At 42.7% G+C, this 15,017-nt stretch overlaps 1 protein-coding gene across 17 annotated transcripts in view; it reads right to left on the bottom strand.

Annotated features, from left to right (window-relative positions):
* The window catches only part of PCDH15 (protocadherin related 15), a 670,595-nt gene that overhangs the window by 14,777 nt on the left and 640,801 nt on the right, over window positions 1–15,017 (bottom strand). For 16 of the 17 annotated variants that reach the window (XR_007906667.1, XM_051799597.1, XM_051799600.1 and 13 more), the window contains 3 exons: window positions 12,336–12,512; window positions 7,930–8,148; window positions 4,441–4,551 (listed from right to left, as the gene is read on the bottom strand). Coding sequence is in view for 16 of the 17 variants with exons in the window: in XM_051799597.1 (XP_051655557.1) it covers window positions 4,441–4,551; window positions 7,930–8,148; window positions 12,336–12,512 (507 nt within the window). In the remaining variant the exon portion in view is untranslated. Of the gene's footprint in view, window positions 1–4,440; window positions 4,552–7,929; window positions 8,149–10,809; window positions 10,946–12,335; window positions 12,513–15,017 lie in introns of those variants that run through there. The other variant, XM_051799612.1, reaches the window with a different exon arrangement.

Raw genomic sequence — 15,017 nt, 5'->3', positions numbered from 1 at the left:
AATCACATGTGAGGAAACATGCATGGACACAGATACTCATGAGAGAGAGAAAAAAAAGAACTCATGATATGAATCAGAGCCATTCAATTACTTCTAGCAAACTACTACTACCCAACAGAAAGAGCACATTCACTGGGCTACTGGGCAAGACATTTACTTTTGCATCTTCTTTAAGGGGGAAGGAAGAGAAATTAAAACAAGCTTACCACTTGTTTTAATTTAAAGTTGCTCAGCTACTTGATAAGTTCAAAAATAAGTCGACCTCTTGTTAAAAAAAACAAAACCTCTTAGGTTTCAAAATGATCAGTCAATACTGGACCCCATCTCCCCAGAGACACAAAACATCACAGAAGTATCAACACGGGTACGAATTTCACCTCTTCACCACGATAAACCCAATGAAAAGCCCCTGCAGGTGGGTTACATCGAATTTCTACACCAAGAGTGGGAGGTCTCACCACTTTTTGGACTTCATCTCTCACCTCCCAGTGCCTCATTAACTATTTTTCTCAAATATTTTCAATACCGCAAACTTCTGAGCAGATTTTAAAATAAACAGCATTCTAAAAATCAATATCTCCACACTGTCTGCTAGAAGAGTACCCTGGGAGCCCTATTTTAAACACTGTTCACCTCAGGCTGAAACAAAATTTATTTTCCCCTCAACCTGTGAGAAATTTAAGATTTGGGTCTGTGTCACACAGAGCTAAAACCAAACCCCTTATTCAACCAGGCTTCCAGAGGACACCTACTCCAAAAAGATGATGTGAATGTTGGAAGATGAACTTTTAGGCCTGCTGGTCACATTGTTCCATTATTTTTGGTGGTGGTGTGTCGTGTCTCAGAAAATATAACTAAATAATTAATGGAAAATTAACTCTGGTGCTTAAATATTCCCTAGCAAAACTGGAAGAGAAATTTAAGTGACTAGACACTGGATAGGGGTTAATTAAGAGAGATTAAGTTTCCTCTAAGTTATTTAATATGTAAAAGTCCCCTGAAAGCCTGTATTTAGTAATGAAACATATTTGGTTCTTAAATTTTGTTTCCTGTTTTCAGTGGGGGATCACCCAGACAGGGAACCCGCAGCTCCCTAATGGTCCCAGGGACCAAAGAAGGACCAGAATGCCTGCACAAAGAACAGGGATCACACTCCCATTTCCAAATAACACCCAGCAAAGCTCCAGGAAGGATTATATCAGTGCATAAATTCCCCCCAGGCACTGCAGTTTGCCAAAATTCAGTGTGCCTAAGGCTTGTCTCTGGGCAGAACAGAACTGTATGAAACATAATTAACTTCACACTAATCACTGAATCCCAGAATGGTTTGGGCTGGAAAGAACCTCAAAGCTCATCCAGTCCCATCCTCTGCCATGGGCAGGGACACCTCCCACTAGCCCAGGTTGCTCCAAGCCCCGTCCAACCTGGCCTTGGACACTTCCAGGGATCCAGGGGCAGCCACAGCTTCTCTGGGCAACCTGGGCCAGGGCCTCACCACCCTCCCAGGGAACAATTTCTTCCCAATATCTAATCCAAACCTACTTTCTGTCAGGGAGAAGCCATTCCCCCTTGTCCTGGCACTCCAGGCCCTTGGAAATAGTCTCTCTCCATGTTTCTTGTCAGCCCCTTCAGGTCCTGGAAGGCCACAGTTGGGTCACCCCAAAGCTTCTCCTCTCCAGGCTGAACAATCCCAACTCTCCCAGCCTTTCCTCCCAGCAGAGCTGCTCCAACCCTCTGATCCTCTTGGGGCCTCCTCTGGACTGGCTCCAGCAGCTCCATGTCCTCGCTGGGCTGTTCCCCAGAGCCCCTAAACTAACCCTTTATCCTAAAGCAGCCAGCTCAGAGGGGATTCAAGCCCTGTCCATCTATTCAGAGGCGAGAGAAAGCAGTGATTGTGAACTTGAAGGACCCCTCCAGCAGAAGGCTCATGCAGGTGACACAACCTTTTTGCTACTGGAATGGATTATTTCCAAAGCTCCTCAGCTCCCTCCTGGCTCCACACGACACCTCTCCGGGCTGGGCTGACCCTGCATCTCTTTGTGTTCCTGGATTATTTTGATGCAACTCAGGTGGAAGCACATCCCTGTAAACTGAAAGACACGCCCCAGCCTTGCATGGAATTGTAAATAACAGACAAAATAGGCTTTGCCTGCATCCAGCCATCAGTTCAAACCTCTGGGCCTTCACTCAGTGTTGGTTTGGTTTGGTTTTGTTTTTTTTCTTTTTTTAAGGTAGCTTTTCTTTGGCTTTAGAAATAATACCATTCAAGTTCAGCAATCACACTTGCTCTCTCTGCTTCCAAGAAGAGGGATAAAGAAGCATGGAAATATTGAAGCTTCACAGTAAATGTCTTTCCTGATCAATGGATAAATAAAATATGAGTTTCAGCTTGCAAGGTTGAATGGGAATCACTGAAAGGAAAATTAACTAGTGCTTCTACCAGCTACAAATATTAAGACAATGAAATAAGCTTACTTACTGATGCCTATGTATCCAAAGACAGAGAAAAATGAAAATTATGAGACAAGGCAGATTTAAAACTAAAGAGCTTAGTTCCATTTCATTTGCTATAAACACCAAAGAAAGAAAACAAGACACGAGGCAGCACTGCAAATGAAAGATGACTGTCTTAGGACAATTAAGGACAGGGAATATTGGACTAGAGTTCATGCAAAATGTTAATCAAAGGTATTTCCCAAATAATAATTTCCTAAGTTATATGCGTAGCCTAAAATCAAGTAACTGACAGGGAAAAAGAAAATTGTAATTATATTTATTGAAGCGTGTTCTTTTCTTTAAAATCCTGTGGATTTTCAGTTCTCTTTTAAGGATTTTTACTGGTTTGTGTTTAATCAGTTCCTCAGCATGGTGGATATAGCTTAGCTGTATGCAAAGACATCTGAGAGAAAATATTCCAACTGCAGCACCTTTTTTTGGTGCGATAAAATCAATTTTTTTGTCAAAATTAACATAAATCTCAGCCTCAGAGTCAATACTGCATATTTGTGAACTGGCCTCTACATGTTGCAGTACTAAAACATTAAAAAAACCCTTTGCAGATAAAACCCCAGCAAAACAAGGCTTTTTCTAGGTTTAGCATCAGTTATTTGGCAATACATCTTTAATTTCAAGAGAAATTTAGTTTAATGCAAAAAAAAAAAATTAAAAAAAAAAAGGTGAATTTTACTCAGCAGGCACCTCAGTGCAGAAGTACAGATGTGATCTCCTGTGGCTCACAAACACAGTCCAAACCCACTATATTCCACAGCTGAACATCCATTTTTCCTCCCTTCCTGCCCAAGTGTAGCCCTTGTCAGAGGCAAACAGCACAGGAGGGAATTCAGCAACGAGGAGAAGCTATTCCTGCTCCCAGGAATTTTTCTTCCCTCTATTCACCCAGAAAAGCTCAAGCTCTGGAATGATTCCCCAGGCACAGACTGTCTGGCCAAGAGTTACAGCTCTGTCACGCCCCTGGAGCGTTTTCTAAACTCAATCTCAGCAGCTGGAGAATTCCAGCTCTCTGAGCAAAACAAATAATGATGGAAAACGGAGCAATCCTCAATTCCACCTCTCTACCTGCCTCCAAACTTTATTAACGCTGTGCTCTTCAGCATTCCTTGGATTTTTCATACAAAGAGAGTGTGGCAAAGCTCATGAACAAACCCCTCCCAGTATGGGACAAATAATAATTGGCTACTCCCCCCTGGAATATTTTCATGCTGGGAGTTAAATTGTTGTTGGAGTCCATCAGCTTCAGGTTTCCAGAAGCATGAAAAGGTAAGCAACCTTGCAATATTATTATTTTATGAGCATGTAATAGATAAAAGATGCATTCATAGACCTGCCAGTGGTTTCTCTTCTCTGAGAGTTCCTTTTAGTTCAATATTTAAACAGTTTTAAATTTAGAGCAGAAAAGGAAAAACCATAAAACAACACACTTTACCCAACTGAGTCTTTCTTACTGTAGGAAATGGGGACTTCTGGGCAGAAATTTTCAGTGTTCTGTCATTTCAGATGTGTCCAGTTAATTAATGAATTTATAAGTAACGAATTCTATTGGATGTGTTTAGTCAACAGCTTTGGAAAACGTCTAGGGCTGGATTTGCCAAGGAATCCAAAGCTGGCTCACCCTGGCAGCAGTGACCTGCTCCAGGCTCTTGCTCGTAGGAAACCACGTGGTTAAACCTGCTTTTTGCACACTTAAAACCTGTTAAAGAACCTCCCAGCCTCTACTAGAAGATCAAATTGCTTTTTCTCTCCTCACAAGGTCATCCTGTGTCTTTTGTGGATCTTGGAGAACCCCAAGCAGGAATGAGAATCCCAGGATGGTTTGGGTTGGGAGGGACCTTAAAGCCCACCCAGTTCCACCCCCTGCCATGGGCAGGGACACCTTCCACTAGCCCAGCTTGGATTTACTGATGGATCTCAAGGAATACTCACATGGTGCTGTCTCCAAGCTCCTCGTAGAGGTTGTTGGCAGCGGCACTGGCTGGTTTCCCTGCTGGCAAAGCCATCTGGATCCTGGCAGTCTTGGCACACTCAGCCTGCCTCCTTCCAGAGCCACGGAGAGAAGGAGAAAGACTCATCAGAAACGCTCCCCACCCCAACATAAACCCAAAATGGAAAGTTTTCCATGTTTTTTTCTGCAGTTTATAAACATCCCTGAGTGTTGCCTTCACCAAAGTGATTATATTTTCCTGGTTTGTTCAGCTCTGTTGCTCTGTTTTGGTGGAATCCCAGAGCTCCTCCAGACAGGAATAAAATCACAGAATCCCAGCATGGTTTGGGTGGGAAAGGACCCTAAAGATCATCTCATTCCACCCCCTGCCATGGGCAGGGACACCTTCCACCAGCCCAGGTTGCTCCAACCTGGCCTTGGACACTTCCAGGGATCCAGGGGCAGCCACAGCTTCTCTGGGCAACCTGTGCCAGGGCCTCCCCACCCTCCCAGCCAAGAATTCCTTCCCTATATCCCATCTAAATCTCCTCTTTGTTGGCTTGAAGCCATTCCCCTTGTCCACCTTCAACTCCTTTTTCTCAGCGGAGTTGGCTGGGAAGTTTCTGTTTCAATTAAGAGTTTTCCTGAAAAAAATGCCTTTTTTTTTTTTTTCTTTATAAGGAGTCAAGTTCCTATGAAAGACATTCCTGTTTTCCCTGTGGAAAACCAAGCTGTGGTGTCTCATGGGTGTTTTTGGGGAGCACCATCAAGGTGACACGACTGCTCCACCTCAGTTTGGTTTTTGAGGTGGGTCAACACCTGACTCTTCCTTGCCTGACACGCCCCGACTTGCTTGTGGAATTCCACACACATGGGAATATTTACCTTTTTCTCTGCAGGAAACAGCAATAACCCCAACCCCCATATCCTCAATGCAATAATAAATCACATTGAGCAGCCACAAAAAATAAATCACTTTTAAACTCCTCATACCAAGTGTTCAGGAGCAAGTTGGAGCATAGGAATCAACTCTCACTGAAGGCTAAAAATATACATTTAATGTATTTAAATACTAAAGTCTGGCAGGCTGTCAGTATTCCTATGCAAGCTGGTAAAAATGAAGCTGGAAATAAGTACTTACTCTTTGAATCTGTTTTGTTATGCAAAAAAAAAAAGAGATAAAAAGGCAGGTTAAATGAATTCTGTTTCCAACAACTGTCTCAAACAGTGAATTTAACAGGAGTAATAAACTAGAGGCTACTTAATCAATTCATACATCAAATTACAGGATTAATGACATGTTTAAAGGATCCTAATTTCCACAGCTGAAGAGTGTTTTGCTGCTATTTTTGCTACCCTTGAAACAATTCTGCAGTCAGCAGAAACGGGAATTCCAGAAGGGAAAAGCTGCTTTGGGCTTATGGAAAACAACTCCTTGCCACACTCACAGAGGGAACAGAGTAAGACATGGAAAAAAGTAGTATTTCTCATGTTATTTCTTTAGCAGGAGCATTTTTATACCAGTTTGTAATATAATATAATATAATATAATATAATATAATATAATATAATATAATATAATATAATATAATATAATATAATATAATATAATATAACTGTAAATATAATATAATATAACTGTAAATTAAAAATATAGACAACACTTATTATTATTATTACTATTAATAATAATAATAATAATAATTTTTTTACCAGTCTCTCCATTTTAACACATTTCAAGAATGGTCTAGAAAACATTCCCAACAGTGAGGGAGTATTATTTATTATTATTTAGAAGATACCATTCATTTGTGATCCGTGTTAGTAAATAATATATTATTTAGAAGTACCCTGAAGGGTTGTACTAGATTCTGTATTTCAAAGGCATAATTTTCAGCTTTATTACAAGAAAAATATTTCAGAAAAAATCCTGAAACTCCTTTTGAAAAGGAGAAAAAAAGGCTGTAATGGAAAAACAAACCAGAAGGCTCAGGACAGTTTTGGTGCCTCTATTAACACTAAAATTCCTTTTATTTTCTTTGGCACTCTTCAGTGATGCATTTCTCATAAAAATACAGTTTTATTCACACGGGGCTGCTATAAATTTGGCTCCAAGTCTCACTTCCAGACAGCAAAAATGGGATTTTGTTTGATGAAATGAAGTTGGGCAGATTCCTTAAAGCTCTTAAAAGAGATGGATGATGTTTTGATAATCTAACAGATGCCAGGGAAAAATAGTGCTCTTCGATTTCTTCAAGAAACAGGCAGTTCAGGGAACAGCAACCAACTAATTGGAGGTTGAACTTGAATTTTCTACAGAATTTTGGGATAAGCAGGGAAGCTTGGGAATGCACTGCCATCCCAAAATCTTCCAAACTCCTTTAAAAGTTCTTTTTCCATTGACTCAAATGTTTTGGAGAAACTGGGATGTGAATATAATAATTAATTAGTAAATCCATTAAGTATCTCTCAGTATCATCTTTAATTAAAGAAAAATCTATAAATAAATATACATATAAATGTAGGAATCGATCTACCTTGTAGTCCAAATGCATTGATTCAAAATATGAGAGGGCCAGAAAAAGTTTAGTTGGGAGATTCTTGTTGGTGATGTTGATCCTTTAATTAGTTTATCAGCCAATTAATTAAACCTCTTCAGGTTTAATTAAGGGGTGAGAGAATATAAGAGGTGAGTTAAAGTTAATATAAAGTTAATATAAGAGGTGAGTGAAAATACCAAGAAGGTTCTCCCCGCTGCTTTAGACAGAAATGGCACAAAAGGCATCCTCCAGGAAACATTTACAATTAATAAGGTCGGGAAATATATAACTGTGATTATTTTAGGGGGAAGACATGATATTTTAGAAAATAATTTAGAAATATTATAAATATTATTTTAAAAAAGGATAAATAAATGTAATTTAGAAATATTATAAATACATTATATTATAAATATTATAAATACATTAACGTGATAAATATTTTATAATTTTATTAAAAATTATAAATATATAAGTGAAAAAACGGACTCTTTATTTTATTGAGCTGCGCAGTTTAATTTTTGGGTCATTGATTGAGACAGAACCTTTCTCCTCAAATTTTTTTTTTTCCCTTTGGCATGGAATTCAGCCCTGAAACTACCCCTGTGTTTCAAACCCCTGGCTTTTGAGGCCGTGTTCTAAAAGCTCCCTGCCCCAGAAAAGCCCGACAAGACGCGCTTCCCGCGTGCACCACACCGAGCACTGGCCAACTCTTGTGGGGAGAGGGGAGTCAAAAACAGAAACTAACATGGAAGAGATAATGTACAAATACATATAATATAAAAATATAAGGTATATAAGTATATATAAATATATATATAACATATAAATATGAAATGATGCGTTGCTCTCGCCGCAAGGACGGATGGTGTCGGAGCGGTTCTACGCTACACGACCTCCCTGCTGGGAGGCTGCTGGCAGTGGGAGTGGGGGAAGGAGGAGGTTACTCACTGCCTGTAGCTGACCATGACGATGAGGATGGCTGGCAGGCAGCACAGGATGATGATCACAGCCAGGGCCAGCAGCGCTCCCTCCGTGTAGCCCACGGCCTGCGCCTGCTTCTTCACGTTGGCCACCACGTCCGGCGTGCGGATCTCCAGGATTCGCCCGCCCTGCCCCAGGTAGGGCTGGAACTCCTTGTTGATATCCAGCAGTTTGCCATCCAGGAACCTTGGGTGGCACAAAAGAATTATGGTCAAGTTTATGAAGTGTGGTTGGGTGGCTGTGGTTGGGTTAGTAACCGTGGGCTGATAAAGCCTGGTCTTTAGGTATTGGCAATTCCTTGGAATCCCTGGAATGACTCCAAGGTACTTAATACCAGGACACAGTTTAAGCACTGAAAAGGAGGGGTGAGCTGAAGCTTATCCTGATTTCTAGAGGCTCAAAGTGGCATTGATTGTGCTCTTTCCTTCACTGGTCTGTTACAGAGGATCAACCAGCCCTTCCTGAACACATCCCACTCCGGCCTAAAGATCCACGTGATCTTGCCCAGGCAGTGCTGGATTCCCCATCCTTGGTTCAAAAACCACGTGGATGTGGCACCAGGGGATATGGGTTAGTGGTGGCCTTGGCAGTGCTGGGGGAATGGTTGGACTTGATGATCTTGTAGGTCTTTTCCAACCTTAATGATTCTATTTTATGGGATTCCTTCACGACTGTGATTGATGCTACTCTAAAAGCAGGAGGACTTCCCTCAGCTTCTTAGGGAAATCCTTTGGCTGGAGGGACAAAAAAATACATTGGCCAAGGCTTTAACTTCTAAAGGAAAAGAAAAATCCTTGGATCACTCTGGAAGTGAGGACTGAGTGTCTCACAAGCTGCCCAGCTAAAAAGATCAAAGTAGGAGGCACTATTAGGATGGAGGAGCCATAGCAGGACCCCCACCTGGACAGAGGTTCTCCTGGGGAAACATGATGTGTCAGAAAAAAACCAGAAAAGACCAAATGAAAAACAACAGCTAAAAAAAAAATATTCAGAAAGGATTTCTGCACATAAACTCCGAATGTCTAAAGACAGTCTGAAATAGTCTGAAATAGCTTGATTTCCCTAATCTGATCATCAGATAGAAATAACACTCCTCAAAAACCATTTCTTAATGGCAGTTAATTTCTTAAAATCGACTTCCCCTCTAAGTAATTTACTCAGGAACCCTCACAGCATTGTTTGCCCCTTGATTTCTTCCACAAAAACGCTCGTGGTGCTTGAGAGAAAAAAAATCCCTTTTCAAACCTAATGACGGTTCACGAGGCGTAAAGTGAGTCTAATCGGAGCCTCATTCTTCTGCAGCACACTAGATGTCACTGGTGCATGTCACACGTCCTTTGAGCTGGCAAAAGCATCCCAGCAGGACGGCATTAAATCTCTGGATGATTTTAACCATCTCTCCATTAAAATTCCCTCAGCATTTTCTTGACAAACCCTGTTTTAACAGGTTGTAACTCAAGCGTGAGCGTTTACTCCGTGACGGAACCTGACACGCTGTGCAGGAGATTCAGGCAGGGTAAGCAGTTTATTTTTAATGGTGGACATTTTCCACTTAATATATGCAGGAGAAATTTGCTGGATTCAACTGGTTTTTATGCTCCAATAAATCAAACCCTCTTTCCTTATAAAAAGACAGAAAAGGAGGCTGATCATTTCAGTTTGTAAAATTATCTCTAAGTAGCCTCAGAGTCTTTCAGGGGTTTGTGGTAGAGAGAGGAAATAGCAAAGCACAGTTACCACTCAAGCCCATTTTTTGGGTGTAATCACTTTGCAAACTGTGTTAAAATCCCAGCTGGTAGAACTCACGTGCTAACTCTGTGCTGTTGGTACAGTTCTCTCTTCTGGACACATCATGGAATTGCTGAACACTTGGAAAATAACTCAGGTAAATTTATATTCCTTATTGCCAATTCAATTTTTAAAACAGGAGTTTCTTTAGGACTTTCTCACCTTCTTCCCATCATCTCCAGTTTATTAAATGATCCTTTCTCCTACTGATCTCTTTGTCTGGTAGATCCAGAGCAGATTCCTGCCTGGCAGAAGGATGGCTGTGACTCGTGGCTTCCCACTGAAGGCACAACCACTGTGTCCTGGGAGTGTGGCAGGAAGAACACGGAGCCATCCCTGGAAAGTCAAGCCTCCAGGAAAACACCTACAGGAGGGATTTCTTTGTAGATTTGAAGGGTATGTCCCTGAGCTAGGGCAAATCTCTGGTGGTTCACCCACTTGCTGGGGAAAACTTGGTAACTCCAGCTGGCAAGCTCCAAAACTCTCCCTCCTTACTCCAGGGAGCTGACACCTCCTCACCTCTACCCTAAAGCCAGGAGAGCATTCCCTGGGATTTTGCTGATTTAAATATTTAAAAGCTTTTGAAGAGAGGGAAAAAAAAACCACCAAAAAGCTGAGTGTGCAGGCACATGGAGCATTTTAATGAGGTTCCTTCTCAGCTGACCCTTCACATTCGAAAATCAGATTTTAAACCTATCTTAGCTCTCTTCTGCTCTGGGTATTTCACTGGACACATGAATGTTCCTAAAAGACATTCCTATATTTTCAAAGGGTCCCAAAAGGAAGAGGGACATTTTTTTTTTCCTGACTGTGAAGAGAGTCTGCATCAGAAAAAGTTTTTATTTTTTCATGGAATTCAATAATGTCCTTTTGACCTCGAGCATTTCTAAAGGGATCCCACTTCAGCCACTCTGAACTGGCTGTGACTGGAATAAAACACACACCTCCAGGAATTTATAAAGGGTAAAAGTGGAAAAGCAATGATAAAGAGGGACCAGGAGATAATCTGGATGCAAGGCAGCAAGATCCTTTTTATTGAGACTCATTTTGGGAGTGGGTTGGGCTGAAACAGGAGAACTGGAGAACTGCAAGCAGATTCACTGGCACTTTTCTTTGGAGATTAATGAGAATGGTTATCTATCTATCACAGATTTCTGCTGGCTTCCTGAATTTCCACTTCCACTCTTGAATAAAACTGGGAATAAAAACACAAAGACACCATTCTGGGAAGGATCAGCAGTGGACACATGAACACAAACTCCCAGAGCATCACTTAGACCTAAAGAGGCTGTATGACCTAGTAGATACCCAAAACCAAATGCCAATGGGAGGAAGGAGGTTCTACTGCCACTCCTCTGAGAGCTACCATGGCTATTTTAAAAAATGTTTTTATATAAAAATAGAAAATTTTATATAAGACCACAACATTTTTGTATCCTTAGTTCAAAAAGTGATGCTGGAAGACGGGAGGGGCTTCAGAGACAACTTGAAGTGATCAAAACAATTTAAACACAGCCCAGAGTGCAGAGGTCAAGCAACTTCTCAAGAATAAAAATTTAGAGGACGACGTGATCATAAGCCTAGACCTTGGTGGGACACAGAAATTAAAAGCACCAGTTGGATACTTCAGTTATAATAAAACTCTGTGACTGAACCTACAGAAATTAAAATAAATTAAAAAAAAAAAAAGGGAAAAAGACCTAATTTTTGTCAGGAAATTACACAAAGGTAATCGAGTGGCTTTCCTTGTGGAGCTGCTTTGCTGACAGACACTTTCCAACCAGAATGAATTTGAGGGGTTCCATGATCCTTATTACACTAGCTCAGACTGATCACAGGGATCTTTTCCAGCCTGTAAACTCTGAATACCTGCACAGCTTTAGTTCACCATAGTTCATCTGTACTCCACCAGGAGCTCGGGAGAACAAGGCCTTTTCCAACCACAGCCTGGCCCAGTTCTCACCAAGATAAAAAGCAAACACAAAGGTGAAATAAGGAAAAAAACCCCAAAGAGAGTGGCTGCTGTAGAAGAAAAGCCTGATTTGCATCTTGAAGGGCCCGATCTCCTCTGTGTGGGTACTCCTGGGTCATGCCCCAATGTGCTTCAGGCATTGCAAATCACCTCTGTTCCTTCCCCTTCCCTTTCTTCTCTTCCTTCGGTTCCCACAAAAAACCCCAACCCCAGAACCCAGAAAGAAACAAAAAAGAAAAAGGCAGTTTTCCAAATGGAAAGGGAAGGTCCAGCACTGCAGCAGCAAAGCCCTTGCCTGGACATCACAGAGGAGTGTTGGTACCTAGGAAGGAAATTCCTTCGGAGGAACTGAAGCTGGGAGCTCCTGCACAGGGTGGCCCAAGTGTCTTGCAAGCTCTCATGGTGCAAATGTCTAAATCAGGGGATGATTTAGCTCAAGGCAATGCACTGAACTGGTAAAGTGATAAATCCCCAAGTTACGGAGGGTAAGGCCAGGCAGCAACTGCTTCCAGAGTTTCCCTACTCCTGTCATGCTGAACCACTTCCTAACAGACCCAACAGGCTTCCAAACAGGCCCCAGGGATAGAGGAGGAGCAAGGAATGAGACACTCACTTAAACAGTTCGTTCCTCATGATGGCCCTGTTGGTCTGCGGGTCGATGGCGTAGACCATGAGGTCGGACTTGGTGTAATCCTCTTCGGAGAAGCCGTCCCCGAACCTGCGCGCCCCGATGGACTCCACCACCACCGTCGCCCCGGGAATCTGGTCCTGGATGTAGCGCTCCAAAATCCTGCGGAGGAGACGGAGCCAGAGAGCTGCAGTGACTGGTTTGTGCTGCCCAAGGGCCAAATGAGACACACCAACAGCCAAAGCCCACGGGCCGAGGAGGACGGGGGGGACCTTCCGAGCGCTTTCTGAAAAGAATCTCTGCTCAGTAGAACCTCCTAAATGCTGAACTCCTGGGAACAGCTCAGCAGTGCTTGGAGAGGTCATCAGGAGTGGTGTCCTTAAGTCGAGCTCTCTGTATTTACGACCTCAGCTGAGTTTTAAATGGCTCATGGGAAACACCACCTATATTTCACACAAAGCCTCCCTGCCATCCTTTTATTAAGGTGTACTATTTCAGCACTTTCATTCCACCCCTACACAATAAATTTCCCCCCACAGAAACAACCACTCCAATGTCTTTCAACTGGATATTTCAGCTGTCCCTCCAACATTTCGGATGCTGCAACACCTGCAAGTTTTACAGGCAGAAGAAAATTGGAATATCGGGCTGACATGGGAAAAAATGGAATAAAATAAACTGCAGCAGGAGTTCTACAAGCAGAGGGAAAAAAAGGCCAACAGAACTCAGCAGCAACTCTGCCCAAAATAACAATAACAACACCCAGACTTGCTAATGGTCTGGTGAGGTTTCCAAGCTGGGGCCAAGAAGGGTTCCCTCGAAGCCCTCAAAGACAGCTTTATAAACAAAGGCATAAAAAGCAAATATCATCAACACAGGACACATGGGCAAAAAGGTATGGAGACACAAACCAGAGAATTTGGAAGTTTAAGTGCTCCATCTAAACTCCTGGGAGTTATAAATAAATACAGAATTTCCTAGACTGATTTATGTGATCGGAGTATCAAATCCAAAAGCAGCAGCTGAGCTGGGAGGCAAAAGCAAGGGAAGCATCAGGGTGTGGAGGAAGAGAGATCTCTCAAAAAAGGACACCAGTGACCTTAGGAAGTCACTTGTTTTACACAAAACCTTCTGCAGTTGCTGAGGTTACATTTTGCTGCTGTTTTCTTTCCTGACACAAGATTTCCAAAGCAACGCTGTCAAGGCAGCATCACCAGCTCCTAATTTTTCATCTCCCCTCTCTTTTTGGAAATTTAGCCTGCCTTTAAAACAGCAGCTTTTCTGAAAGATTTCGAAAAATCCAAGTCTGTCAGAGCAAGGTCTCAGCCGAGCAGTGAATATATAAAGTTAGTGCAGAGAAAATAGAGATACAGATTGGCTGCCACGCTGCTGGTTGACTGGTGTCCTCTAAACAAGCACTCCTGCTGTTTGCAGATAGGGTAAACTCTACTTATCTCTGCTTCTGGAATGCTCTTCACTGGCAGCCAAGGTGATAACCTGTCACAGACACCTCAGGAACAATAATTTTCCCAGGTAAAACTTGACAGGACAAAGCTGGGATATGCAGATTATTGTAAAAAAAAAAAGCCCCAGCAAACATTGTGTGAATGGAAATGGCTGAAAGAACCTGAAGTCCTTAGAAGGGTGTTTTGCAAAAGGATTTAGAAAGGCCAAGTAGGTAAAGGATTTACCTCCCTAATTACCATACAAACATCTTGTCTTGCAGCAGGCAGGGGATGTTTTTCACAGAATCTCAGAATCATCCAGGTAGGAAAAGCCCTCCCAGCCCATGGAGTCCCCCCTGTGCCCGATGCCCACCTTGTCCCCCAGCCCAGAGCACTGAGTGCCACGGCCAGGCCTTCCTGGGACACCTCCAGGGATGGGCACTCCAAACCTCCCTGGGCAGCCCCTGCCAAGGCCTCACCACCCTTTCCAGCAACAAATTCCTCCTCCTGGCCAACCTGAACATCCCCTGGCACAGCTGGAGGCCGTTCCCTTTTGTCCTGTTGTGTTTCCTTGCCCAGAACTGTTGCTACAGCCCAGAGAGAAACACTCCAAAAGGTTGGAAGGTTATAACGTGGGGTCACTTGGAGCAGAATTGGTAACAACACATTCCCTTTCCTCAGAAACTCCTGACATTCTGCTGGAATCCATTGCCTTTGAGGATCTCTTTGTCTAAAACATGATTAAAACTGAAGAACAAACAGCACACTCTGGACAAGAAATGGGGGGACAGGACAAGGGGGAATGGCTTCCCACTGCCAGAGGGCAGGGTTAGATGGGATATTGGGAAGGAATTGTTCCCTGGGAGGGTGGGGAGGCCCTGGCCCAGGTTGTCCAGAGAAGCTGTGGCTGCCCCTGGATCCCTGGAAGTGTCCAAGGCCAGGTTGGAGCAACCTGGGCTAGTGGAAGGTGTCCCTGCCCATGGCAGGGGGTGGGATTGGCTGAGCTTTAAAGTCCCTTCCAACTCAAACCATTCTGGGATTTTGGGATACCACTTTCTGCCTATGGGAAAGAGGCACATTGCAGGCCTTGGCTTTAACTGACATTGCAATAAACACCACCAAGTACAGGAGAATGACAGGAATATTCAATCTGAAACAGACAAATTGCATGTTTAGGTTAAAATAAGTAATAAAAATGCACCGAAGACTGAAAAGTAGCAAT

Source organism: Manacus candei, unplaced genomic scaffold (genome assembly GCF_025592945.1).
Source record: "Manacus candei isolate 608988 ecotype Guabito, Panama unplaced genomic scaffold, ASM2559294v1 h1tg000050l, whole genome shotgun sequence".
Taxonomy (NCBI): domain Eukaryota; kingdom Metazoa; phylum Chordata; class Aves; order Passeriformes; family Pipridae; genus Manacus; species Manacus candei.
The sequence above is the reverse complement of the archived record's forward strand: the minus strand, read 5'-3'. Positions and strand labels throughout refer to the sequence as shown.